This window comes from Zosterops lateralis, assembly GCF_965231275.1.
Source record: "Zosterops lateralis genome assembly, chromosome: 15".
Classification (NCBI taxonomy): domain Eukaryota; kingdom Metazoa; phylum Chordata; class Aves; order Passeriformes; family Zosteropidae; genus Zosterops; species Zosterops lateralis.
The window spans coordinates 13780972-13807435 of NC_139775.1; the positions used below are offsets into that span (position 1 = coordinate 13780972).

General features: G+C 52.1%; 2 protein-coding genes across 2 annotated transcripts in view; one reads left to right on the forward strand and one right to left on the reverse strand.

Moving 5' to 3' along the window:
- Window positions 1-22273, forward strand: part of AXIN1 (axin 1) — a 71092-nt gene extending 48819 nt beyond the window's left edge. The window contains exons 5-10 of the mRNA XM_083872159.1: window positions 5664-5801; window positions 11058-11611; window positions 13492-13668; window positions 14253-14498; window positions 19628-19795; window positions 20564-22273. Coding sequence (XP_083728285.1) covers window positions 5664-5801; window positions 11058-11611; window positions 13492-13668; window positions 14253-14498; window positions 19628-19795; window positions 20564-20690 — 1410 coding nt within the window. The 3' untranslated portion in view covers window positions 20691-22273. The remainder of the gene's footprint in view (window positions 1-5663; window positions 5802-11057; window positions 11612-13491; window positions 13669-14252; window positions 14499-19627; window positions 19796-20563) is intronic.
- Window positions 22274-22830: 557 nt separating this feature from the next.
- PDIA2 (protein disulfide isomerase family A member 2) overlaps window positions 22831-26464 on the reverse strand; it is a gene marked incomplete at its 5' end in the record, with an annotated part of 6167 nt that continues 2533 nt past the window's right edge. Inside the window, 11 exon segments of the mRNA XM_083872309.1 lie at window positions 22831-22943; window positions 23081-23164; window positions 23247-23428; window positions 23532-23652; window positions 23988-24182; window positions 24261-24386; window positions 24471-24587; window positions 24661-24798; window positions 24870-25003; window positions 25304-25510; window positions 25882-26217. Of these exon segments, the coding sequence (XP_083728435.1) occupies window positions 22863-22943; window positions 23081-23164; window positions 23247-23428; window positions 23532-23652; window positions 23988-24182; window positions 24261-24386; window positions 24471-24587; window positions 24661-24798; window positions 24870-25003; window positions 25304-25510; window positions 25882-26217 (1721 nt within the window). The 3' untranslated portion in view covers window positions 22831-22862.

Consider the following 26464-nt stretch of genomic DNA (forward strand, 5'->3'; position numbering starts at 1 on the left):
CAATTACTGACACAGAATTGGCATCGACTTCAGAGAGGCACTGCTCTGCCCTCGCTTATCAATCAGCCAAGAAAGGAGAAGGTAATTAGACAATGTGTTTTGACAACACCAGTGTGAAATGTTATAAAGTTACTCTTTAAAATTCAGCTCTAACTGCACACTCTTTGAATTAAACAGTCCAAATTAGCACAGAGCCATGCAAATGTTTCTTCAAGTGTTGCTTTCCGAAGCCAGTGGTTGGGCTATCCCGCAGCCCGTGGCTAAATCAGGCTGGACCTGGGGTTAGCTGCTTCCAAACGTGTGGCAGTGATGAAATCACAACCTTTGAGTGAAGGTCTTTATGGACTCCTATCTCCAGCATAGCCAGAGTCCATGCTGATAGTGCCTGCAGAATGCACAGCATGTTTTCCTACTGATAAAAGGGAACCTCCTACTTCCGAAAGCCATTTCAGAAGTCCTTTACAGACCTTCCCGTTCCCTGACAAATGAGTTATGGGGCTATTATGCAAAATTCTGAAAGGACTTCTATTGCTTTTAATAGCTGCACTTGTAGTTAAGTCCAGAAGCTATAAACTGCAGTGATTATATGTTCAGAGGAGGCTGCCCGCTGGTCCCAGCAGCCGTGCTGCCTCCAAGTAGTGACGATGTCTGCTAGCTATGTGGAACACCCTCCTCAGCAGCAGGACATGTGTGGATGGCCCTGATCTGCATCTTCCACACTTAGCAGCTCACATCTTCCACACTTAGCCAGTCACCAGTGCTCTAAGTTTGGAAAAGTTGTGTTCTGTGAAGTGGCGCTCTGCCCAGGAATGCAGAGTGGGGGAGGATCTCCAGCAAGCAGGGAGACCTCTGGTTTGTGCCTCTGGCAGAACACATTACACAGAGAGTGAGTGTTGCTTTCATGTGGTTTTCCATCTCTCTCTTGGATTTGAGCAGAATCTTGGCTCACCAAGGAAGGAAAGAACAAGCAAAGTCTCAAAGAAAGGGAGAAAGCCTGGAGCACACAGGGCTGTACCTGGCTCTGGCATTCATCTGTTCCCGAGAGAGGATGAGAGATCCTCCTTTTCCACAGCAAATTCAGGAAAATCCAACCTCAAGCATTAAGACCTGGTGTTTGATTGGTTTGTTTAACTGCATAAAGAAGCCATTTTGTGATGTTCTTGCTGTAGCTTGATCCTGGGGTGGGAGCTCTCCTGTCCTGCCCCACCATCAAGGATGCTGCAAAGTGGCTTCCGTGGTGTTTCTGAGTGGAACAGAAGGTTTTGAGTGTCCACTGTGCTGTGCTGTACAAGTGAGGAGTGCCCAGGAGGAGCCTGGTCTTGTGCTGCCTGGATAACTGCAGCTAAATGAGATTTCTGCTCCTGTGAGTTGGGAACCTGCTCAGAATTCCCATCGGCTCTTTTACACCATTTTCCTCCAATGCCTGGCTGCAGCAGGACTCCTTGCTAATCCCTGAATGCTTCTAAACTGGGTGGTGAAATCCAGCTATCTGTGAGCTCTGCCACAAGTGTTTCTAGTATGGAAACACCATTTATCCGTTAAAAATTTATGTCACAGAGGAATGCATTAATCTAAGAAACATGGAGGTTCAGAAGTTCTTTTCTCTTGGCTTCTCTAGCCTGTCATCTTCCTTTAATTTCCAAGACTGACTTGTGATCTAACAACAGCCCCTCAGGCATCATGGAGGCATCAAACCTCTTGTAGAAGAGGGAGATTTACCAGCACAGAATTCTTTGGCCCAGTCACATCTGTCAGAAGCAGTTCAGCTCAAACCACAGATCCCTGGAGCTGCTCAGGGAACCTCTACCCAGTGTAATGTTGAAAAACTTCCTGTTTCATCTTAGAGCAGTTGAGGCTGATGCTTCCCAAGGGGAACCTGCAAACTGCAGTGAGATTCTTCCCTTTCAGCCTTTTCACATTTCAGATGCTGGTGTGTTTTGATGTGCAGCTTGGTCCTTAAACCTCTGTTTCTCAGGGAAGGTGAAATCCATCAAAACCCAAGAGCTGCATCTGCCTCATGGAGCAAAATCCATGGAACTCCCACTCCATCAGCTCCAAGAAAAGAAGGGAAAAACCTGAGAGCAGTTGCCTAGGGGAACCATTACTGGAGAACTTGTGTGTCTCACATGTTCTTAGCAGGTTGCTTTTTCACAAAGTACCAGAGCTTCAGACATTTCATGTGTCAAGGACAATATTCTAGTGATAGGTACCCCAAGAAATCCTTCTTTAGAGCTGCCACAAGGAAAGATTGCTCTATCTAGACCAGTTCAAGCTATTTCTGTTTTTCCCAATCCACCTGGCATCCAGCCTCCTGTCTGTTGTCCTCTGCAGCCTCCACAACTCCACGTGGTTTGGTTCTGGACAGACCTATCTAACTAGTGCCATTAAATAAAAGGAGATAGGTAATTAAATAAATCATTAGATTAAACAGTACTTTAAAATTAAGCACTTCCTTTCTGAGGAGTTGATGTAGAATTTCCAGAGACTTCATTCTGATCCAGACTGAAGGGCTGGATCCTCAAAAACCAGCCAGCTCTTGGATAGCGCTGCACCCTCGATTTGAAACAAAAGCATTTGGAGCCCTTCTGATTTCAGAACAATAAGCAGCTTATTTACAACTCCCTTGGCAGGACTCTGTATGCCCATGGGAAGCTGGGGGCAAGTTCAAAATGTTGAAGCCCTGAAGGATCCTGCTCCGGGTACAGGCTCAGCCTGGCCAGTCTTTGATGGAGCATGTTTCCTCTGTCTCCCTTCTGAAGTCAGGCCCATCATTTGATAAAGGCTTCAAACACTTTGTTGTCTTAAGCCTTTTGAACCAGGTCAGTGCAATCCATGTTTGCTGTCTAGGGAGGCAGAGAGAGCCCTCAGCAGTTATCTGTATTGTTTCAGCGCAGGGAATTTGCATTCATTATTCTGCAATGCTGTTAGTTTTTGGGAAGTCTGTGTGGCTCATCGTTTGAGCTAGGAATAAAGTTAGACCCATGGTGATGTTCAGAGTATCATCCTGCTCACCAGCTCTCTGAGTTGCCCTTACAGGTACCAGGACAGCATAGGGCATGTGTAAGATGGTACCTATGGGGTGAAGTGAGGTTTGTTTCAGTTGCACTGATCTTGGATGCTCAGGGAGACCCTGGCAGAGGGGGCTGCATCTTGCACACTCAGACAGGCTGCTGAGGCCCTCTGCAAGCTGTTGTGCTGAGTGGGAAGCTCCAAGGTCAGGGCAGGGGGTTTTGCAGATGCAAGTTTTTCAAAGAGAAAAGAAAACAAGTTCATCCTAAAGATTCTTCCTAAAGGTTCAGTTACTGTAATTTCTGTAGCTGAACTTCAGTCATTTCCAGACTTTGAGAGACTGTGGATAAACATGCTGAGGTATTAGTTGTAAAAGACTCAGAATCATCTTATTTTGAGTTCCCTGGATACAGCAGTGATTCCAAATATCTTCAGATCCTCAGCATTGCTGGGCCTGCAGGGAACCACCTCATTGTGACAGGACTCAGACACTCAAGTTAGAAAAGTTCAGCCCTTGTGCCCACTGGTACCACAGGTTCAGGAGAGACTTTGGTTTGGGATGCTGCCCTGCATCAAAGGCTAGGAAAACAAAGGGTAATTCTTTCTCAGTTGTGTTTTTCTGTAGCTATGCCAGGGAAACCCAAGACTGTAAGTGCTGAGCTCTGAGCTGCCTCATATTAGGATCATTAAATGTCTAACGGAGCAAGGTTGGTGCTGCCATCTATAAACAACCACAGGGAGAGAGAATTGGCATCTTGAGGTGGCAGGAGAGAGGGAACATATCACCCAGCAGGCTGGGACTTGTCAGGCAAGGGAGAGAATTCCCTCCTTGGGAATCCATGAGGAAGGATGGTGGTGGTAGTCATGGGGTTGGAAGGAAGGTTCTGAAGGAAGCAGGATCTCTTAGCCAGAAGTGCTTCCCAGGGCTATGCAGGGGAACAGGGAGACATCCTGAGAAGCTCCTCAGGGAGTAACAGAGCAGGAACCAGCTCTGCCACATCTTCCCCCGCACTGGAGCACGTGTGGAGCCCATTTCTGGACTATACAAAGGTGAAACATGGTACTTTGGCCCCTCTGCCAGTATTTGAAGACTGAACATAGTTTTTGTCGATAAAAATCTTCTTTTGCAGTTTAGCTTTTTGTGATACAGGGCTGGTGGTGCTGGTGCACCAAAGATGGCATCCCACAGTGGTGACATTGCCTCCACATGCTGTGCCCTCTCCAGTGGCTGCAGGGATGAAGGGAATGGTTGGCTGGGGCTGTTCCCAGCTCAGATGGGTCACTGGGATTGAGATTTGCTGGCAGGCTTGGGAAGACTCATCCCTCTTGGCAAACAAAACAAGCAGTGCTTTAACTGGGAGCTCTGCAACCCAACTGGGATGTCATGAAAGAGTCTTCAGCTCCTCAGTGCCATCAGTGGGTTTTTACTGCCTCTGGTTTTCTTCCCTGCCTTCCAGCTGGCAGAGACAGAAAAGCCAGTGTGATTTGCATACTTTTGTCAGGTTTTTAGGCAAAGCAGCATTTTAGTGTTCTGCTTTGATCTTCTGGCTGGCCTGGGATAAATTCGGGTGGTCTCTCATCCTCCTTTAAAGTTTTCAAGCTCAGTGTCTGCTTCTGATGCTGCATTTGTTCTTTTGCTATGAATTATCTCACATCTTCATATTTAATTTGGTCTCTGGTCCTATAGAGTGTATATTTCTCTCATGTTAGTATTGAAATATTTGAATGCAGAGTTTTATGCTGTTGAATTTCCAACTATTTTTCCTCCAAATTAAATTTTTATCTCTGCTGCGTCATTTTACTTTTTCTACTATTTAAAAAAGAAAATAATACAGAAAGGATAAAAATGATGGGGGAAATGCAGCAGCTGATAGCTTCATACTTCACTACACAAACTTCTTATCCCAGAAGCCAGGAATTTAGGGACAAAGTAACTCAGCATAAGGAATCAAGAATGCCCTTGAACTACCATAAATATTCATTTATTCACCCAGAGCAGGCAGGAAAATGGCACCTCTGTGCTTGTAAGAGTGCTGTATTGATAAAGCAAGCAGGGAATCATTGCAGAGCTCTGTAAAGCTGAGATGCAATCCTGTAGGATCCTCCAGCAAGAGAGGATGCTTTGTGGGAATTGGGACCTTGTGCTGTGGGCTAGATTTGCAGAGATTGACTGGCACACATTGATCCTCCTGGGATAATCTGAGTAAGTGTGCACCAGAATCCTCCCTTCTACCAAACTGAAAGCATAACTGCTGTAAACAGGAGGTTTGAGAGGTTCAAAGGTCTGTACATCCCTTTGCCACACTTTAAGACCAGGATATTCCTGTTGACGCTGTGTCCATTGGGAGAAAAGCAAGCACTTCCATCGCTGAGTGGAATTTGATGCCGAAAGATTTTTTTGGATTGCAGCTCCAGAAAGCCTTTCTCTTTGATGGGATGGTGTGTGGAGCTGGTGCCAGCTGAGGAACTCACCTCAGTGGAGCTGGTGGCTCAGCTTCCAGCCCCCAGGTCCTGAGCTGCACCTGAGTGCCTGCCAGCCTGTCCTCCCCCAGCTCCCACCGGGACGACCGGCATTTCCAGTTATCAAAGGCTCCTGGAGAAATGTGGGATTTTTCATTCATTCCCTGCTAAGCCATGCTCTGTTCTCCCTGCAGCGTACCTACCGAATGCCAAAGGATATCCACGTGGAACCAGAGAAGTTTGCTGCAGAGCTGATCAACCGTTTGGAGGAAGTACAGAAGGAACGTGAAGCAGAGGAGAAGTTAGAGGAGCGCCTTAAACGCGTTCGAGCGGTCAGTGCCCTTCTCACCTCCCCTGCCAGCCTGGCACTGCTTACCCTGCCCCACAGGGAGCTTTCAGCTGGGGTGGCCAGTTCCCTGCTCCTTTGCCATGGTCATCACTGGCACAGGGCTCCTGGAGGCTCCTGTAGCTTCCACAGTGCTGTTCCTCCATCCGTGCAGGGCTCTGTGAGTTCCAGTGCTCTCTCGCTGTGTAAGATATCAGCCATGGCACAACAGTGCCCACTTCTGCCATCACTCAGGGGCTGTGGATGCTCTCCATCACCTTCTTTGGTACCCTGGCTCTCCTGAGTTTGTGAGCAATCCCTGGGGACTATGTAAGAGGGGTTCACATTCCCATATGAGGTTTTGTGTGATCCCTGTTTCCTCCACAAACAGTAACCAGATGACAGGTGATGTTATGTTTGGGGGTGTTTGTGTCTGCTCTCAGGCCATTTCCACCACAACCCAAAAGGGCTCTGCCCATCAATGCCTAGCACACTCTAGAAATTTTAGAGGTGGTCAGGTGTGGCATTGAAAAGCTCTCCTGGGCAGATAAACACACTGACTCCAGTGGGATACCTGACCAGTGGCACTGGATGCTGTGAGCCCCGGTACTGCTGGGGCCCCAGGGCCTGAGGATTTGTTAGATGAACTGTGGGAAATGTGCAAGGCCTTTAGCTCCACAACAGGCTCCAAGAGGGAGAGAGTGAGGTGCTGGTCATCTGGTATTACCTTTGTGAGACTCCTGTTCAGCAGTGTTCACACCATAGCTTTTCTTCTGAGACACTGCATGTCATAGGTACCTGCACATCTTGTGGTGGGGATAGAGAAATCCCAGAGGACACCATGGTGTTGCTGAACATCACCAGTTCAGTGTAGCTACAGTCCTGTGTGCCACAGTTTTGGGGTTCTGCAGCTACTAGCACTAGCTGCCATGACCCTGAAGTGAAGGCTTTGGGCTCCATAACCTGCAGCCCTCTCTTAAAGCAGAGGTGTTGGTTCCTGGCTCAGCTGGCTCTGTGCTTTCAGGGAGGTTAAGCCTCTGGGGCTCCAGGAAAGAACTTTCAACCCTGTTGGGAGTATTTTAAAATGCTCATTAAGTAGCTCTTGAAACAGGAAAAAGCTGTAGGTTGTAGTGTTGGGTTTAAACTGCATCTGCATTTCAAATGCAGAGAACAGAGGAAGGCAGGAGGATTTGTAAGGTCCCATCCAGCTCCAGGTGTTTTCCAGCGAAGTCCCTACACCTCTGCATCCAGCCAGAAAAGGCCAGCCAGGTGCTATTTTGGGATTAGATTCCTGTTCTTCTGGAATTGCACTGTTCTCCTGTCTGGTGGCTATTGCTTTCAAGGCAGTGTAATCAGCAGCATTTTCTGCTAACGCAGTCCTAGAACACTTTTCTTCCTCCTCCTCCCACAGATCTGTTGCAGCCCCCACCTGTACTAAATTACATTATCCCAGCCCTCTGCCTCCTTGAAGAAGCTGCCAGTAGCAATACCATAAAATCAGCAAATACCTATGTGCCAGAGAATATATTTAAGTCTGTTTAAACACATTTTTGTGTGACTTGATCTATTTTTAAGCCCAGGACTCCCACTAATGCTATATATTAAACCTCTTTGCTGTCTCCAGAATGTATTTCATTGACTGGCTGGCATCTGGCATTAGCCATTCAGGAAAAACTCAGAGTAAGCAATTGTAGCTTTTTTAGGTCAGCACTTAAGGTGCAGGAGCTGCTGGTATCAGCAAGAAGAAGAACTGGAATCCTGATAGATCACAGGGCTTTTTTCTGTGACCTGAACACAGGACTGCAGGGTAACCTCTTTCCCAGGTCTGCATGGCTCACTGCACAGCAGCACAGGGAAAACCAGGAGCATTAGTCACACTGGGCACTTACCAGCCTAACAGAGAAGCTGGAAATATTTTGCAAAAGCCAGGGGAAAAGAATTTTTCTCCCCCCTAACGAGCAGCCTGCATGTTCCCTTTCAAAGCCATATCATGCAGTAACATGGAGGGGAGGCATCTGATTTGAAGCCAAATGCCTTTTACTGAAAAGACTGTAGGTTTCTGCTTCACAAAAAAGCAAATGCTGAATTCATTAATTATTCTGAGAAACGTGGCAGAGGATTAGAGGATGTGCATGTTCCCATATTAGTTTTTGAGACACTTCAGCCTCGTGTCCACACATGGAATCTGCTGTCACAGTGATCAGTATTGGATCATACAGATCACTCTGAACTGAACAAAAGGAAAATAAGCCAGGGAGAAGCAAAGCCACCGCTGAGATTCTCAGTCTTTGAATATGAAACATTGCCTGACTAGAGAGGGAAATCATTTGCATGATGATCGAAGAGGCTCTCATGCTTAGCAGAGCTCTTTTCCCTTCCCAACCAGCAGCAGCCTGATGGGTGGGACTGGGGGGAGGCAGAGGAGGAGATTTCCAGCGAGGTATCGCCTGCCTGTGGCTCAGCAGTGCAGCTCTCAGCTCCTAATTCAAAGGGAAGGGCACCCCCAGCCTTGCTGGGGAGTAAAAATAGCTCAGCAGTCAGCAAAGTTGGAGCTGCATCTCTGGCTGCTGCTGCTGCCTGTGGGAGCTGGTGGAAGAGCTTTCTGACTATATTATGTCAACAAAGCACCATCTAGTGGTGATGGCAGCGGTGCTCCCTGCCTGCCCAGAGTGTCACCTGCCCGCCTAGATCACTGCCAGGTTGTGCCAGTGTCACTGCCCAGCTGTGCCTGCATCACTGCCAGGTTGTGCCAGTGTCACTGCCCAGCTGTGCCTGCATCACTGCCAGGCTGTGCCTGCATCACTGCCCAGCTGTACCAGTGTCACTGCCAGGCTGTGCCAGCACCACTGCCTAGATGTACCAGTGTCACTGCCCAGCTGTGCCTGCATCACTGCCAGGCTGTGCCCAGGTCCCTGCCAAATTCTTCCCAGCTTCTTACCAGGCCTTGCCCAGCTCACTGCCAAGCTTTGACCAGTGCCAGGTCTTACCTAGATCACTGTCAAGCTATGCCCAGATCTCCACCAGGCTCATTTCCAGGCCTTGCCCAGCTCATTTCCAGGCCTTTTCCAGATCTCCACCAAGCTTTGCCCAGCTCATTGCCAGGCCTTGCCCAGCTCACCACAGCAAGGTCCCAAAAACAGCTCCAGAGCCCACCATGCGTGTTGTTTTTTTCACTGCAGACTGAGCACAGTGGAAAGATTCAGCAGAATTTGTTCCTGCAACCCTGACTCAAACCTGTGCCCTGCTCAAGGAAAGACCACAGCTTGGGATAAGCACCCCAATTCACTGCTGTTGTCTCACTGTTGAGGTGTTACTACTTGATGTGAGGCTGAGGCCAGTGCTGGGGATGGTAGGGCAGGTCCCCATAGACCCACCCCAGGAGCAGCTGCTCCTGCCTGTGGTCCTGCCTGGGGTCCAGATCTGCTCAGTGACACAGATGAGCTGAGCCAACATGAACTGAGAGAGCCTTTTCTCCCCTTAGCCCATCCTGATCTCAGTCTTGAAGCAAAAGCCCACATTAGCTGCAAAATAGAGTTCTAGGCAGCCAGAGGATTTCCCAAATCCCAGGCACCCATTTGGGTGGACCAGCGTAGGTTCTCACTCTCATGCCACCCTGCTCAGGTGTGACAGCACTGCCAGAGTTCTGGGCTGAGCAGAAAGGACATGCTGCCATTCCTCATGGATCTGTGCCAGGGTCAGATCCTGCCCTCAACATCAGTTGGTGTTTAAACCTGGGAGGTACCAGCTCTTAAAGCCTCCCAAGTGCAGAGGGTGTCATTGGCTGTCACAAACTACTAATAAATGCTCCCCTCAGTGGCAAGGATGTAGTCAGCACATCCCTCACCATGCCTTATCCCTGAGCTCGGTGCCCAGGGCTGGTGGCTGGCCAGCTGTGGCACATGGCTATAGATGAAAGGTGCCTCTGAAGCTCTTCAGAATGATCTGTTAGAAAGTGCTGTGTCCCCTCCACACACCAGCATCGTGTCACACCTCCAGGCTTTCAGCACCCACACCTTTGGCACTTTGAAAGCCAGTCATTGTCCCTGCTTCAGGCCTGAACCCCTAGGTGTGACACTGGGAGGAAGCCTGTTATTTACTTTCTTGCTGTGTGGTTGGCAGCTGAGACTTTGAAGCTGGTTAGCAAGTGATGGATGATGGCATCTGACAGGCAAAGCTGATGGGAGTCAGTGTTTTCCAGTAGATGCATTTATCTGGCAGGGCAGAGATACCCTGTGCTGAAACTGATTTCTTTGCTGTGCCAAAGGAGGAAAAGAGCAGGATTAAAGGACTCACTGGAATCCTGCTTATGTAATTAAAGCAAATAGGAATCCTGACTTCCAATAAAGAAACTTCATAAATACCTGAGTTTATGTTGGAGCGTAAAGTAGTTCGTCAGCATCAAAATGTGGCTGTCAGCATGGAGGAGTTTAATTCTTCCTGGCAAGGATTTAAGAGTCACTAACAGCATGTCCTAGACCAGTGTGAACTGCAAGAACAAGCAGTTAGTTCCAACCCATTTCTTTATCTGCACGAAGTGTTTCACTCCAGCCTTAGCATGCCCGGGAGAAATCAATGTTTGATTTCCAAAACCATTCATGCAGCTGACGACCTTCACTTGCTCCCTCCTGTTACAAGCCTTCTCTTGGCTTTGCCTTGTGGAATAGTCATTTGGGCAAGAAAACCCCCCTGGTCTCACCTGACTCAGAACTGATTTGCTGCATATCCTGTAGTTCTGGGCTTTATCTGATGGGCTTTGAAGCAGTGCCTTACCCAAAGGCATGTAGGAAGCTGAAGGTACACTGTGGTAAGTTATGTTTCTCCTGCTGGTTGTTGCAGAACCACCTTCAAGGGACTTGGAGTAAGGCTGTGCCTCCTCCAGTTGAGTCGTTAGGCTTGTCAGCTCTGTTTGTAAGCCTGGTTGTGATGTGTGGGCTGCCTGGCAGAGCTCCTTGGGTGTTGTGTGGAGAACATTGCTAATGGTGGCTCAGGGAGCAGATACAGAGACCTGAGCTGCTCTGTTCAGTGGCACACAGACTGTACAGGCTTGGCTTGAGCATTAGGAATTTCCTGTCAGTCTGGGACAGGTCTCCAGAGGAGTGGTGAATCTCCATCATCTTAAAGGTTTTCAAGATCTCACTGGATTAAACCTAACCTAAGGGTTGGTCTAAAGATTAAACCAGTTCTGCTGCAAGCAGAAGGTGGGATTAGGGATCCCTTCCACCGCCCCACTGTCACTCTCTGATTGTCTCTGTGTTTCTTGCAGGAAGAAGAAGGTGAGGATGCAGATATCTCTTCTGGTCCCTCGGTCCTGAGCCACAAGATGCCTTCCGCCCAAGCCTTCCATCACTTCGCTCCTCGTTACGCTGAGATGGGCTGTGCTGGGATGCAGATGAGAGATGCCCATGAAGAAAACCCCGAGAGCATCCTGGATGAGCACGTGCAGCGTGTGATGAAAACTCCAGGCTGCCAATCTCCAGGGCCTGGCCGTCACTCTCCTAAGCCACGGTCCCCGGAGAGCGGCCACTTAGGAAAGCTGGCAGGGACACTAGGAACAATTCCTCCAGGGCACGGCAAGCACGCAACGAAATCAGGAATGAAACTGGATGCAGCTAACTTATATCACCATAAACATGTCTACCACCACATCCATCACCACAGCATGATGAAACCAAAAGAGCAGATCGAGGCTGAGGCCACGCAGCGAGTGCAGAACAGCTTTGCTTGGAATGTAGATTCACATAACTATGCAACAAAGTCACGAAACTACAGTGAAAACTTGGGCATGGCCCCTGTCCCCATGGACTCTTTAGGCTACAGGTGAGTCAAGGAACACTCAATGGGATTCTCAAAGCCTTGGCTTCTCTAGGAAGCTCTTTCCATAAACAGGCTGTAGCATGTCAGGGAAACAGCAGTTGAGCCTTTTCTTGTGAGAGCATATGCTGGGATGTCATTTGAGGGCTCTTCCCCTTCAGAAATGGATGTGCCCTGATAACCTTTATAGAGTCCTTTTTATCTCTGTGGTCTGGTGCTGATAGACACCCTCTAACCAGGATTTTTATTTGCCTTGGTTTTGAAATAGATTTTCTCCTCCTTAAAGCAGTGGAGATGCTTAGAAATTGTAGGTGCTGGTCTACTTCTCCATGCACCAGGAGCTGGATGTTGGGGCTGTGTCTCAATGTCTGGGTAATAGAAACAGGTCTCTTACGGTGTTTATGAGAGGGCAAAAATCCCCCACCTTATTTGTTGCAAGGCTTTGGGATGCTTCTTTGCAGTGTACCAAGGGTGGGACAGTTAGTGAAGGCAGGTTGGCTGGGTCTGCAGCAGTCAGGATCAGTTTTCTGGGATGGCAGGAGGGAAGCAAAGTGCAGAGACAGTCGAAGCAAGTTGCTTTTCAGGAGGGAGAGACACTTAAATCCACCATGTTTGTATGGGGAAAGGGTTGTTGCTTCAACAGAAATGAGCAGGGCCATGCTGGGCCAACCCAAAACCCCATCTAGACACAAGACTTCCTTCTAGCAGCAGCTACAGCATATATTTAATGATATTTTTAAAGAACACACTCAGAGCTGTCCTTCCTCTGGCACAAACTCCCAAGTTCCTGGCAGTCCCTGAACTAGAAGCTTCACAAGACAAGGGTTTGCATCCAAATGGTCTTGTTTGGCAGCCAGCAGTCTCTTGTGGTGGCTTCTCTGACTCTGTTGAACCCAGCTGGGGTTCTGTTCCCCAGCCCCCCATGACTGTGTCTGTGGGTCAATGACAACCTGCAGAAAACAGCATTATTTTGTTTGCACTGAACCTGATACTGTGGAATTGTATTTGATACCAAGTAGTCTTCATGTTGGGAGAAACAGAAAAGTTGTCAGCTTGCCCTACCTTTGTAGATCTGCAGCAATTCCTCTCCAGGCTTTTTCAAAAAAAAAAAATCAGCAAAGCTGTCTGAGGGGCTGCTGCTCCTCTGTGGTGTTCAGGTGGTTTTTCCTGTGTGTGTTAGTGAACATGCAGGAGCAAAGTCCTGCTTTGGTGGATGATTAGTGGGAGTCTCATGGAAGGACAGGCCAGCACAGGGGAATTCTGCATGGCCTCCTGAGCATGGGGCTGCTTGGCTGGGCACGTGGCTGTGTGTGCCATGGCATTCCTGCAGGAGCCTTTACTGCAGCCACAGGTGTAGCCAGTGTTGGTTAATGCCTGGCATCCCTCTGGCTGGGGTGGTTGGGGTGGCTGGGCTTCCCCCTGGGAGGCAGCTCACCCTCCTAGGATGTGATCTTCCACTGTGAGGTGAAGCATCATTCAGTTGAGGGTGAGAAGCAAACTCTGGGTATGGAAAGTCAGAGTTTGGGGTATCAGTGAATCCGAGGGTGATAGGAAGGACCTGGGTTTCAAACAGTGGTCAGGCATGGAGAGAGAGCAATGGATAACCTCCTGCTCTGAGCAAAGAGCTGAGGGTTTAATACAACCCTTTCCATGGCAGAAGATCTTGTCATGCCTCATTTGGCCAGAGGAGAACCTCCCTCTCCCTCACAGTTTGTTGGGCAGAGAAGCTGCTGTGCCCAGGTCTAGGTAGTTTTACTCTTAGCCTGAACTGTGGCACAGGTGGTTTGAGCTTTGGTAGAGCAGGGAGCTGTGGAAAGTGTCCATCCTCTGCCCCTCTGGTGGTTGGCATAAGCAAAGCACTAATGTCCCAAGCTTTGTTCTTGCAGTGGGAAAGCAAGTCTGCCCTCAAAAAGGAATGTTAAGAAGACCGATTCAGGGAAAAGTGATGGTGCCAACTATGAGATGCCAGGATCTCCTGAAGACGTGGAGAAAAACCAGAAGATCCTTCAGTGGATCATAGAAGGAGAGAAGGAGATCAGCAGGCATAAGAAAACAAACCATGGGTAAGGGCTGGCAGAGCGAGGGATAACCACACTCTTGTATTGCATCCCCTGCACAAGGGAGATGTGTCAGCAGGCTGCCTTCCTCCCAGACATCTTGGGAGGGCAAGAATCCACCACACAAGGGTTTAGACCCTTAGGAGACTGAGGATTACTTGGGGGCTATGAGGGCTGTTGTTTCTGAAGGATAACTCATGGCCATGGCAGGAGGTTGCAGCCCCAGGGGAATCTTAGAAATTTCTGCTCTGGTTCCAAGGTGGATAACGTGGCACATGGTAGGCAGAGGAGGGCATCCTGTGTGAGAGTGCCACAAAATATTGAGCTGCATTTTCCTGAGTGTATTTTTATGTATGAGATTGATGGAAGCCCTCACACTTAACTGTGGGATTTGTTTCAGGGTTGGGCTGCTCACCTTGATGTCTCAGGACTTGCTCAAAATCTTCTTTAGATTTTGATGTTACACCCTTCTCCCTTAAAGGGAGCTTCCCAGTGGTGCCTGTATCCAGCAGCAGGTCCATCTGGGAATGCCTGCGTGCCTCTGCAAAGCATCTCAGTGGTCCATGTAAAACCTTTGTGCTTGTTTGCAGCTCTTCAGGTGCTAAGAAGCAGCTGCCCCACGACATGGTCCGGTCCCTGTCCATCGAGCGGCCGGTGACGGTGCACCCGTGGGTCAGCGCCCAGCTCCGCAACGTCGTCCAGCCTTCCCACCCCTTCATTCAAGATCCCACCATGCCACCCAACCCAGCCCCCAACCCTCTCACCCAGCTGGAGGAAGCTCGCAGGAGGTTGGAAGAGGAGGAAAAAAGGGCTGGAAAACTCCCTCTTAAGCAAAGGTATAATGATATGGTCTGACTGTGTGTGGGAGGGATGGGAGAGACTGATCTGAGGGGTGCCCATGTCCTCTGCTCTGGTCTGCAGCATGCAGAGAGGTCAGAGAAATCTGCCTCTGTCCCTCTGACATGGTGATGCAAATGCCAAAACCCACCTTGAGGCACTGGGCTTGTGATCTGTGGGTGGAGAGGCTGGAAGTGCTCCTGGCAGGGTGGGAAGGGGCTGGGCAGAGGGAGCACGTCTAGAAGGGGCATGGCTGGGAGAGCTCTCTCCCCTGGTGCTCGCTGGCTCTCCACTCATTCACAGTCACACAATGACTTCAGAGCTTGGTGCAGGAGCAGAATTCATCAGGATGCAGCAGAATTAAGTGCAGAAGACAAATCTGTCTTTGCTCTTTATCTCCATCTTGCACAAGCATCCAGCAAAGGCCACTGGTGGCCTCTGGATGAGAGCTCTGTGCTGGAGCCCTCCTGCAGCAGCCCTGACTCTGTGCCATATCCAAGTCACTGCATCTTTCTGTGACTCAGCTTAATGGCTGTTGCAGAGCTCATTTTCCTGCTCTGTGTTATCTTACAGGGGACATCATTTGCAAGGCACATGGAGCTCTCTGGTGAAAAGCGTTTTGAAAGTGCTGGATAATTACTGTTAACAGCTAAAAGCACTTTGTCCATTAAAAACCTTTCACAGCTCTCCAGCTGTCCTCTGAAAACTTGACACTTTGCGGTCTAGAAACACAAATGTAATTTAGAAAAGAAGCTCTTAATTGACAGGCTCCAGTTATTTTCGCTTGCAGTGACCACGTAGCAGATTTCTGTGTATTCGTGTCAGAGCACTGATTGAAAGCCAGGTAATTAGAGGGCTTTCCCAAGCCAGGTTAAGCCAAGTTTATGTGATCTACCTTTTGGCGTGTGTAATTGGATAGGGTTTATTAGTAGAGTCATTTATAGCTGTGCTAAATTCATGCACCTTCCCCAGAAATGTCTGTACACACTTTTAAAACAGCAGCCTGGGCTATGCAGTTAATATTCTGACAATAATTTGGCCTGTATTTTAAGAGTGGCTTACAGAGGAAGCCCATGGTGTGTGGTAAATGCCAGGGATGCCTGCAGCAGGATGGGCTGAGCAGTCCCAGTGCTGGGCTGCTCTGCTTCCACTGCCTCTCCATGAGCTCTGGCTCTTCTCCCAGTGATGCAGTGATCCCCCAGCCCTGCCCCATGCCTGGAAAACCAGAGAGACATTCATCAGTGGGGAACTGCTCATGAAAAGTAGATGTGTCTGTGTTCAGTAGCAAAAATGGATGCAGTGGTCCCCAGAAAGCCAAAGATTTCTGGATGTTGAAATCTCTCTCCTGGATTTTAGTAGGATTGGGTGCTACAGCTGAAGCACACCTGAGCTGGCAGTTTTTAGAAAGCTCCTGTTCTGGTTAGCCCAGGAGCCTGCCTGGAAATAGATCCCAAGCTCAATGAGAACAAAGTTGAAACAGAGAGGAGTTCCCATGAAAACACCATTTATTTCAGTCAGGAGCTTTGAAGAGCTCTGGGAAATTGGAGCCAGTGTCCCAGGTTTGTCAATAGCCTTGGGGAAGCACAGAGAGGTGGAGGTGAGCCCAGAGGTGTCCTTGAGGCTCCAGTTGAGCTGGCTGTGGGTGGAGAGCACACTGTGCCAGCTTTCCACAGCTAGACTGGCCCTGCCAGCACGGTTATCCAGCTCTCCAGCCACTCCCCTCTGGCACAACCCTCCCAGCAGTGGCCTTCCCCACCAAACTGCCCATTGCCAGCAGCCCTGCTCCCACCCCAGCACTGCCCCACTGTAAATACCTGCAGTGACCATGCTGGGAATTGTAAGCATTCTTCCAGAAAAAGCATTTCTCTCCCTATCTCACAGCATTTGGAGTGACCCTGATCTCTGAGATAGCGACCTGGCTGCTGCTGGCAAGCAATTCAGGGTTGACCATCCAGTACTAATGACCTAAAAAACCAGCAGCACACCAGTGCCCAGCATTGGTGTCCCAGTGACCATCAGGTTTTTTTATGGACAGGCAGGTTTTTAGCCATTTCCTGTAGCTCAGTCTCACATTTCACAGCTGGATTGAAGTAATTAATACCAGCTCCTCAGAGAACAGATTTTTTGCAAGCAGGGAGAACATTTAGCTAGGGATCACTTTGGAATTATTTGTGTTGGCCCAAGATGGGAAGAGGAACAGAGCTGGTGGCTGGGACACCCACAGAGGTAACATCTGCTGGGTGCATTTTGGGCTTTCCAAAGCTCTCCAGCCCCAGGGTTGAGTTAGAGCAAGCTGGACACCTCTGCATCACAGCAAGGTTGGATTGGTGCTGCAAACCAGCCTTGGGTTCCCTGTCCCAGCCCTGGTGGGATGCTGTGGGTCAGGACTGGGATGCAGATGCAGTGAGAGGGATGAGTGCTGCTGTTTCCCTGCTGGATGGTGTTTTGTGCTCGTGACAAACACAGCAATGGGAGGTGATGTCAGAAGGGGCAGGGTGTGGTACCTGGCAGCATTTCTGGGTCACACTGACACCCAGGAGATGGGTGCAGGTGGCAGATTTAATGAGGCAGGGCTCAGAGTCGGTCTGATGGCCTTTATGTGCAAGCCAAGGTCTCAGGAGATCTCTTGGCAATGACGAAAGTGGAGACTGTTGTGTTGTTTCATTCTCCTGAGAGGAGCTCTTGGAAAATTACATTTTCAGTGATTCCATATTCATCAGCTCTGCTTCAGTCTGCTAGAGGTCTGTGGCTGCAGTTTGGGTGTGTGTGAGTTCTGCTGATAGAATTAAAGCAACAGGAAAATCTTCTCTTGGTACATTGGTGATAAAAGGAAGACTGGGGAAAATGTGAGCCCTGTCTGGAAGGAAATGGGAGAACTGGTTACCTGAGGCATGCAGGGGCTGAGATACTCAATGGCTTTTTTGCTTTGGTGAGTGCTCCAACCACAGCACCTGAGCCACAGACAAAGGCAGGAACTGGGAGAAAAAAGAACCACCCACAGTAGGAGAATATGAGGTTTGAGACCATCTAAAGAACTTGAAGGTGCACAAGTCCATGGGACTTGATGAAATTCATCCACAGGGCCTGAGAGCATTGGTGAATGAAGTGTCTCAGCCACTGTCCATCATATTTGAGAAGTCATGGCAGTCTGGATAAGTTCTCACTGACTGGAAAAGGGAAACCATAGCCCGTGTTTTCAAAAAGGGAAAAAAGGAAGGCTTAGAGAACTAAAGGCTACTCAGTCTCCCCTCTTTGCCTCTCAAGATCATTTTTGGGCATCATTTTCAGGGCACGTCTCACTGGAGCCAGGCTGAGTAGGTTCAGGAATGGCCTTTCAGGTGTGAAGTGCACAGCAGAAGGAAGGACACTCCCAGCCCCTGGCACAGTCCCCCTCTTGCTCCTGCCACAGCAGAGCTCAGGGATGTTCTGTCCTCTCCGTCTCCCCAGGCAAAGGAGAGCAGCAGCCCTGAGGAAGCAGCTCTGCTGCTGTGCCAGGCTCGTCACCATGTCCCCAGGTCCCCAGGCACACACAGCCCTCTCTTAGTCATGACTTGTCTCTAGCAGGATTAAGAGAAGCTTAGGGACTTTGAGGTTTTCCAAACCCCTTCAATTAACTTCTGGCTCACAAGATTCACAGAATTTGCCTGAATTTATGACCCATTTTTCCTTTAAATGCCTCATATTTTTTTTTCCAAGGATGACTCAATTCCTTAATGTTTTTCTAGCTAAAGGGCATCCTGTATTTTGATACAGGGATGGGAGAGGCTCTGAGAGCTCTGCTGGCACCAGGAGCAGACCCTTGTCTCTCAGACTGCTGCATCTTCTCCAAAGGTCTCCCAGGCAGAGCAGGCACCCGGAAGATTGTTCAGTTGAACTTTAGACCTCTCCTGCCTGTAGGAAGAGGTGGAAAGGCTGTGTCTGGTGTTGGTTTGCAGTGCCAGTGTTTATGTGGGCACACCATGAAAAGGTGCTCTGCCCGCCAGCCACTGTTTAAAGGTTAAGGTCAGAGTCATTTCCAAAACTGCGATTACCTCATGTGCTTGGCAGATTCTAAGGTTTTTACAGCAACTTTCCAGTCATGTAAATACAAAATCATCTTTTTTTATCCAGTGTGCTTTTAAAATAATTTTTTTTTTAAAGCTGCCAAATGTGTTTTATGTGACTTTGAAAGGGAAGGCTGCCTCTGGCTCAGACCACACATGCCAAGGTACCAATTTGTGTAGGCTGCTCCAATGTTTGTGCAGCGTTTTCAGCACCCCAGATGAAAGGCTCTGCAGAAGGGCAAAGTACCCTGAGCTGAATTATTGTTGCTTTTGTCTGCCCCTGAAAATGGGGTGAGGGCTGGGCTGACAGTTTCAGTCTAATGATGGCACCACATAGCTGAACCTGGTGTGTGGGCTGGAAGCAAAGACCAGACCAACATTCTGAGAGCTGGCAAAGCACAGGAGAGTCACTGAGGTTTTGGGGATGGCAGCTGCCTTGGCACACTGCATGGACAGGGCAGGCAGCAGAGGCTCCAGGACATGCCATGCTGGTAGCTCCATCCCATCAGACCTCCATGTACTCTGGGAGAGGTGTCCAGGAGAGCTGTGGGGTGCAGGAACATCCTGCCTGCAGATGTGGGCCACTGGAGAGTCGTGTTGGGCTGTTCTGGCCATGGTGGCAGTAATCCCAAGCAGTCTGGGCAGTGTCTGTGGGATGGTGCTTCAGCCCTGTGGGATGGTGTGCACCAGGAGCATGGTGAGAAGGTGATGGTGGTGATGGTGACCTGGCTCTGCTGCCTTGGCCTGAGGTGCTCTGCCAGTGACTCCCCAAACCATGCTGTGGGGAGGGCTGAGCCCTCTCAAAGCCTGCAGACAGCACCGAGGAGCTGAGTTAGAACCTGCACATTCCTTGTAGCTGTGTCCTGGCCTCGTTCAGCCTTTCCAAGTGCTCCTTGACCAATCTTGGTGTGTGTCTGCGTGCCAGGAGCGCTGCTGGTGGGAGCAAGCGATGCTCAGGGACTGCACTGCATTTCCACCAGCCCATCTGGGGGAGCCTGACCCCCTCCTGAGCCCTGCCAGGTACCCATCACAATGATTGTGAGCCCCTGGCACTGAGCAGGTCCCTTTGTGTCTGTTCCCTGCAGGTTGAAGCCCCAGAAGAGGCCGGGCAGCGGCGCGTCCCAGCCCTGCGAGAACATCGTGGTCGCCTATTACTTCTGCGGGGAGCCCATCCCCTACCGCACCCTGGTCAAGGGCCGCGTGGTCACCCTGGGACAGTTCAAGGAGCTGCTGACCAAGAAAGGGAACTACAGGTAAGGGCTGCTCCCCGCCTGTGGGAAGCTGCCAGCAGCTGTTGGTGACCCCTGGCAGACACACACAGCGGCGTTGCCCCCACAAAGGGGAGGGTTGGTGGAGGTGGGTCAGAGGGGCTTCCTCAGGGCACACTGTGGTGGGGATGTGGCAGCATGGCCAGGGAGCCTTGGCTGGTGAACAGGCAGGTTAGCAGGGGTGAGGGAAGTCAGGTTTTGTAGCAGAAATGTCCTGCATTGTGGTTTGCACCTCCAGCAAGAAGCTGCTGAGCTGCTTTGTGAGTTCCTGGGCAGGTCAGTGCTCAGCAATGCTGTGGGGACCCTGTAAATTCAGAGCTGGTTTTGCTCCTCCCTTTGGTGAGGACAGGGAGAGTGGGTCCTGCCAGAGTCCCAAAGCAGTCAGACATGGGGCGTGGAGCTCTCCAAGTTCCCACTACCAAGTAGAAGCTGTCATAGGAAAGCCTGCCTAGAAATGCTGCACCAACACAGGTGCCTCAACCATTGCTTTTGGAAGAGCTGTGAATGGGCTTGGATTCAGGGCTGGAGCTATCTGTGCTATCATGGGTGCTGACCACTTTTTGTGGTCACTGTTTAGGGCAGGGGCAAGAGTGTGGCCTCATTTCCCTCTGTGTCTGGAGGAGTAGCTTCCTGTGCTCCACGAGCTCAGAGCCATGGAAGGGCTGTACCCAGGTTTGGGGATCATGCTGCCCTATGACCATTCACCTGCTTTTTTCCCCCCTCTCCCCCCTCCACACTTCTGGTTTTTTTCAGGTATTACTTCAAGAAAGTGAGTGACGAGTTCGACTGTGGTGTGGTCTTTGAGGAGGTGCGGGAGGATGACACCATCCTGCCCATCTTCGAAGAGAAGATCATTGGGAAGGTGGAGAAGATTGATTAGGCTCCAGGGCAGTGAGGACAGGACTGTGAAGGACTCTGGGACCGGAGGAGAAGGCCTGGTGGTGCTGCCACCACAGGCACTGGGCGAGCCCAGGGCAGAGGGAGGCAGCTCTGCTTTCCAGCACGGATCTGGGCAAGCTCCAGGATGCCAGTGGGATGCCCTTTCACCCCACAAACCTGCCAGTGGGAGCCTGGGCTCCCTCTCCATACCGAATATAAGTGTAATGTAGCATTGTACAGTGCATTAGAAAGTGTAATATGACCTTGTTTACTAAAGCTGCATATTTTTGATATATTGTAATAAAAGGAAAATATTTCCAATGTCACAGTGCTCTTATGTAAATGTAAAACATACAGGTACTGCAGAACTCACCCAAAGTGTACAGCCATCCATCAGACTCCGGCTGCTTTCCCAGCACTCTGCCCCATTTTCCCAGCATGGATGGCCCTGCAGCGCCAGGGGGGAGAGCTGCCCTCACCCCACCAGCTCCAAAGAGGCTGTGAAGATCATGGAGCCATTTGGAAGGAGTCATCTGTGGCCTCCATGGCAGGCTCAGCTGCTGGACGTGGTAGGATGGGTGGTTTTTTTCTCCTCCTGAGCTTCCTTGCAACTGAGTAAATCCCCAAGGGATAGAAGGGTCAGTGCCTGTTGGGACTGGGGGCTTCCCACAGAGCAGGGACCAGAGCCAGGGTGGCAGGCTGGGTGCTGGCATCCCACAGCTTGCACACTCCTGTGTGTCCCTGTGGAGAAGGGATTGCTTCCCAGGAAGGTGCTGCCAAGGGCTGGCTCCTGTGTGCCTGGTGCAGATATGCCCAGACCCCTGGGCCAAGCTCCAGCTTTGGGCAGGGCTCTCTTTAGGAGAGCCATAATGGGGAGGGAACTGAGACATTGAATCTGAAGACAAAATATGTCTTTTTATGGGTCCTGCATCTTTTGTCAGCTTCTGTGTCTCAGGGGAGGCAGCAGAGCACTGCACCAGGGAGGTTGTTGATGCCAGTTTGTGGCACATGCAGGGGCAGCCCTGGGGAGCCTCCTGGGCTTACTCCGCCCCTAGGAAGCTGGGGCTGTGCTGGTGCTCCCCCATCCTGCCCTCGCCCAGCCAGGCCCTGCTGCTGCAGCACAGCCACGGCCCTGTGCCAGCTCCTTAGAGAGCCCTTGCCCATCCACAGAAACAGGGGTGGCCCCAAAGCCCAGGGGAGATCCATGGTGGCCCTGCTCAGAGCCATCCCCAGCCCCAGCAGTGGTGGAGCTGCCAGGAGCCCACGGCCCCACGCCGGGATCGCCTGTTGTACATCACCGAGTGCCTTTAAAACACCATTCTGGACTTGCTAATGCACTGTGTGAAGTCCAGCAAAACCTGCAAATGTTTTCAGCCCAGGAACAGTGTCATGAGGGGTTTTACTCCTTGTTTTTTGAAGTTCTGATGGTGGTGTGTCTGCTGAGGTTGATGGTGTGCCCGGGATTTCCGTCTCCCCCTTTTTTTTTCAGGGGGTCCCTGTAAATATGTACAGTGGCCATGCAGCCCTGGCATTTCCTTCTGCGTTCTCATGTGCTGACTTGTACAATGATCTTTTCAAAGGTACTTGGATAAAATGAAATAAAACCCCACATCCCACTGCCTGCTGCTTTTTTTCCTTCCCCGTGGAGCAGACCGTGGGCCCTCAGCAGCCTCTGGGATGGACAGAGGATGGGGCAGGTCTGGTGAAGGGTCTGGGAACAGGGAAAGACTGGGGCTGCTCTGGGCTCCCTGGAGGGGTGGCCGAGTGTGTCCTGGCCCCAGGGGACCAACGTGTTGTCCCTGAAGGAATGGCTCAGCAGAGAGGGGCTGGAGTTACCAGAGGCTACAAGCCAGGCTCACATGCCTGTACAACCCCATGTTGCCTGCCTTGGCTGTGACAGCAGCTCCTGGGGTTTCCCTGGGTCTGATATGTCATGAAGGAGAGACCCCAGCTGATCCCCCATCTCCTGAATCCCACCAATGCAGGATGGAGAGCTCCCTGCTGCCATTGCAGGGTTGCCAGGATCAGTGCTATGGCACAGCTGCCCCAGGGGAACAGAGGCCCTGCTGTATCCCCAAGAGAGGTGAGTGCTCCCAGGACATCGAGACAGACACAGACCACAGCCCACATTGTTTCCAGGTGGTTTATAGCACATGCCTGAGGGGGACAGGGCTCACAACTCATCCCGGGATTCATCTGTCCGTGGCGCACTCGGATCCTCTTTTCCTGTGTTGTTCCCAGGGGTCTTGGTCACCTGGAGAAGGCAGCAGTGATGGACACACACTCCCTGCCTGACCCTGTCCCTGTCCCCATCCTGCAGGATCCATCCCCTCTCCCATCAGGGGCTGGGGACAGCCCTGGGCAGGAGGGCTGTCCCCTGCCCTCACTCACCGGAGGCTCCTCAGGCAGTGTCCCCCCGTTTTCCAGAAACTTGGAGAAGGTCTCCACATCTCGGGCGCTCTTGTACTCAACCATCTGGACCATGGGAGCAGAGGGTGCTGAGGGTGCCACTGTCCCCCAGGTGCTGTGTGGTGACCCCACAAGTGCCCACACCTACCTTCCTGCCCGGCCCTGCAGGGAAGTAGTGCAGGGTGGGGTATCCGTGGATGGTGATATTCTCCAGCTCGTTGGCCGTGGAGTCCATCTCGGCGATGACAATGTCCTCGCGGTCCTTGTAGCGCTCAGCCAGCTCCTCCCAGGCAGCTGCCATGGCCTGGCAGTGAGCACACCACGGGGCATCTGCGGGGTGTCACAAGGGTCTGTGACAGAGCTGGGGCTGTCACCGAGGAGCTGAGCCCTGTGGCAGAGCTCAGGGAGGGCTGTGGGTGGCCCCAGCACTTACAGAACTTGACAAAGACGTTCTTGGTCTCATCGAAGGCCACCTGCTCGAAGGTCTTCCCCACCAGGACTTTAACGGGCCGTGTGTCCCAGTCCTCAGGGGGCTCTGCACTCAGCAGGTGAGGCTGTGGGGACAGGACAGCCACAGCCTGGGCTGAGCAGTGCCAGAGGCCCATGGGGGCACAGTGCAGCCTGGGGCAGGGGTATGTTCCTGTGCTGCTTTTTGGACCACGTCTTCCCCTCTGCTGCCATCCCAGCTCTGTGTGTCTCCATGGCGGCAGTCTTCTGCCCCCCTTGCCCATAGCAAATCCCCAAATCCTCAAGCCTGGCAGCAGGAATAACAGCAAACCAACTTCTGGTGTTCACTGCGCAACCATCATCCTTAGGCTTGAGCCAACAGCCCATGTCTCACCACAGGGCAGAATCCATGGGTGCTGGCTGGCACCGTGTGCACCCTCACCTTCACCTTGCCGTCCAGCACCGCCTGGATGAAGGTGCGAATGGCCGAATCTGAGAAGTTGTCCTGCTCCATCTGGTACTTGCGATTGTTCTCCATCCTGACCAGGCGCAGGGTGGGGGCATCGGCCGCCGTCATGCCAAAGAAGGGCAGGACATCAGCACCGTGCCCCGTCACATCCACCACCACAAAGAGCACCTGGGCAGGGAACAGGGGACACTGAGGCTGGGGAGTCCCAAAGCCACCCTCCTTGTCCCTGCCATGGGGCCACCTCACCTCACCCCTGAAGCCAGTGGCAGCTGCCCTGAAGTCGTCCTGCAGTGACAGCTGATCTGGTGAGGACTTGTTGAGGAAGAGCAGCATGTGGTGGGGGATCTTGGCACTGAAGATCTCATTGGATGTCTGGGGAGGAGGAGGAAGAGGAGGATGAGACCAGGGCAGCCATGGCCCTCACGAGACGGTGACAGGGCTGGGGATGGGCTGTACCTCCTTGGTGAACTCCATCACCAGCTGCAGGCTGTGGACGCGGAGCAGCCTGGTGAGCTGAGCTGTGTCCAGCCCCCGTTCTGGGTCCACAGGGAAGTTTGTCTGTTTCTCATCAAACTGCCAGGGCAGGGGCCTGTGAGGGCTGAGGGGAGGACAGGATGGCCCCACCACTCCCCTGCCACCCCCTCACCTTCTTGAACAGGGAGACAGTGTCACCTGACAGCCCGTACTCCTGGAAGAGCTCAGCTGCCTCTGCCACACCAAACGTTGTGTCCACCATCTCAACAGCCACCTCGAAGAACGCCTGGGCCGCCTCACCCTTCAGGTCCTGCACAGCCTCCTGTCAGTGCCCCAGCCACAGCCACGGCCATGGTCCATCCCTGACCCGCCCCAGCCCACCTTGAAGAAGCCAACGACCACCAGGTCCTGGGAGTTGATGAAGGCAGCGCTGGTGTCGGTGTCCTGCAGCAGCGTGGCACTGGGGCCGGCCCGGCGCTGCATCCAGCGCACGATGCCCTGGCTGTCCAAGCGGCCTTGGCACACAGAGCGGGGTCCCAATGTCACCTGGCACCCCTCTCCAGGCTGCCACCCCTCCCTGTGCCACCAACCTCAGCCACCCGCCCACCAGCACCATGGCACTGCCCACCATCATCATCTCATACATCACACTGTCACCTCTCCGCTGTCACCACCACTCCTGTCACCATCACCACCCTGTGACCCCCACGAGGACAGTGCCACCCTCCACCCTCAGCCTCTGCCCTCTCCCCCAGCCCCATGGCAGTGTCCCCTTCGATGGGTGCCAGGGACACTGTGTGGTGCCACAGCCCTACCGGTGTACGCCAGGGGGTGGGTGCGGTTGCCATCACGGAAGAGCTTGAGCGTGGGGTAGGAGGTGATGCCAAACTCAGTGGCCAGGGCTGTCTGTGCCGTGGCATCCACCTTGCCCAGCCGGGCTGGGCTGGACTCGTTCCTCAGCTCAGCAGCTGCCTGGGCAAAGGAGGGAGCCAGCCTCTGGCAGTGCCCACACCACGGCGCATCTGCGGGCAGGGGACAGCATTGATAGTGGGGACAGCTGTGGGGACAGCCCCGTGGCTGTGTGAGCCTCAGCTTGTGCCCCTGTCCCCCACCCACACCATGTGTCCCTGTCCTGTCTCATGCCTGTGCTACACACCCCACGCTCTGCCTGTGTCCCCTCTCCATGTGTCTGTCCCCATCCCATGTCCTGTCCTATGGCCTGTCCCTCTGTCCCACAGCTTTTCCCCTGCCCACTCCACCTACCCTCCCTCCTGTACCTGTGTCTGTGTACGTGTGTCCTTCCCACACTCAGCCACGGCCTCTCCCCCCTGCCAACATTCCCTATCTCAGCTCTGCCCCTGCCCACAGCCCTGCCCGCAGTGGGGGCACTCACAGAACTCCACCAGCAGCAGCTGGTGCTCGCTCAGGGCACGCGCAAAGTTGTGCTCATGGAGCACCAGGACATTGTCCTCCTCCTTGATCTCATCTGAGAGCACCTCTTCCTCTTTCTTCTCCTTTTCCTCCTCTTCTATCACCTCTTCATCCTCATCCTCGCCCCCCAGAGCCGGGCCCAGCCAGGCCAGGGACAGCACCAGCAGCCAAACCAGGCGGGTGGCGAACCAGCGCATGGTGCCGGCGCTGGAGATGTTGTCCAGGGAGGAGGACGAAGATAAGGGAGCCGGGGGCGGGTTGTGCCGGTCCTCTGGGGCTCGTGGCCCTCCGCTACTGGCTGCCCGGGCCCGGTGATAAGGCCAGGACCAGGTGCCTGTTTTCCAGACTCTCGTCGCCAGCGGGGATGGGGACAGGGAGCAGAGGGACAGGGGGACAGGCACAGGCGGTGGGGAGGGCACAGACACACCAGTAAGAGACCAGTCTGTAGGGTTTAATGGCGATGGAAGAGCACAGCCTGCGACCACCACGGCACGGCCACAGGCCACAGGCCACAGCCCCGGCCCCAGCGACGGGGGAACGCCGTG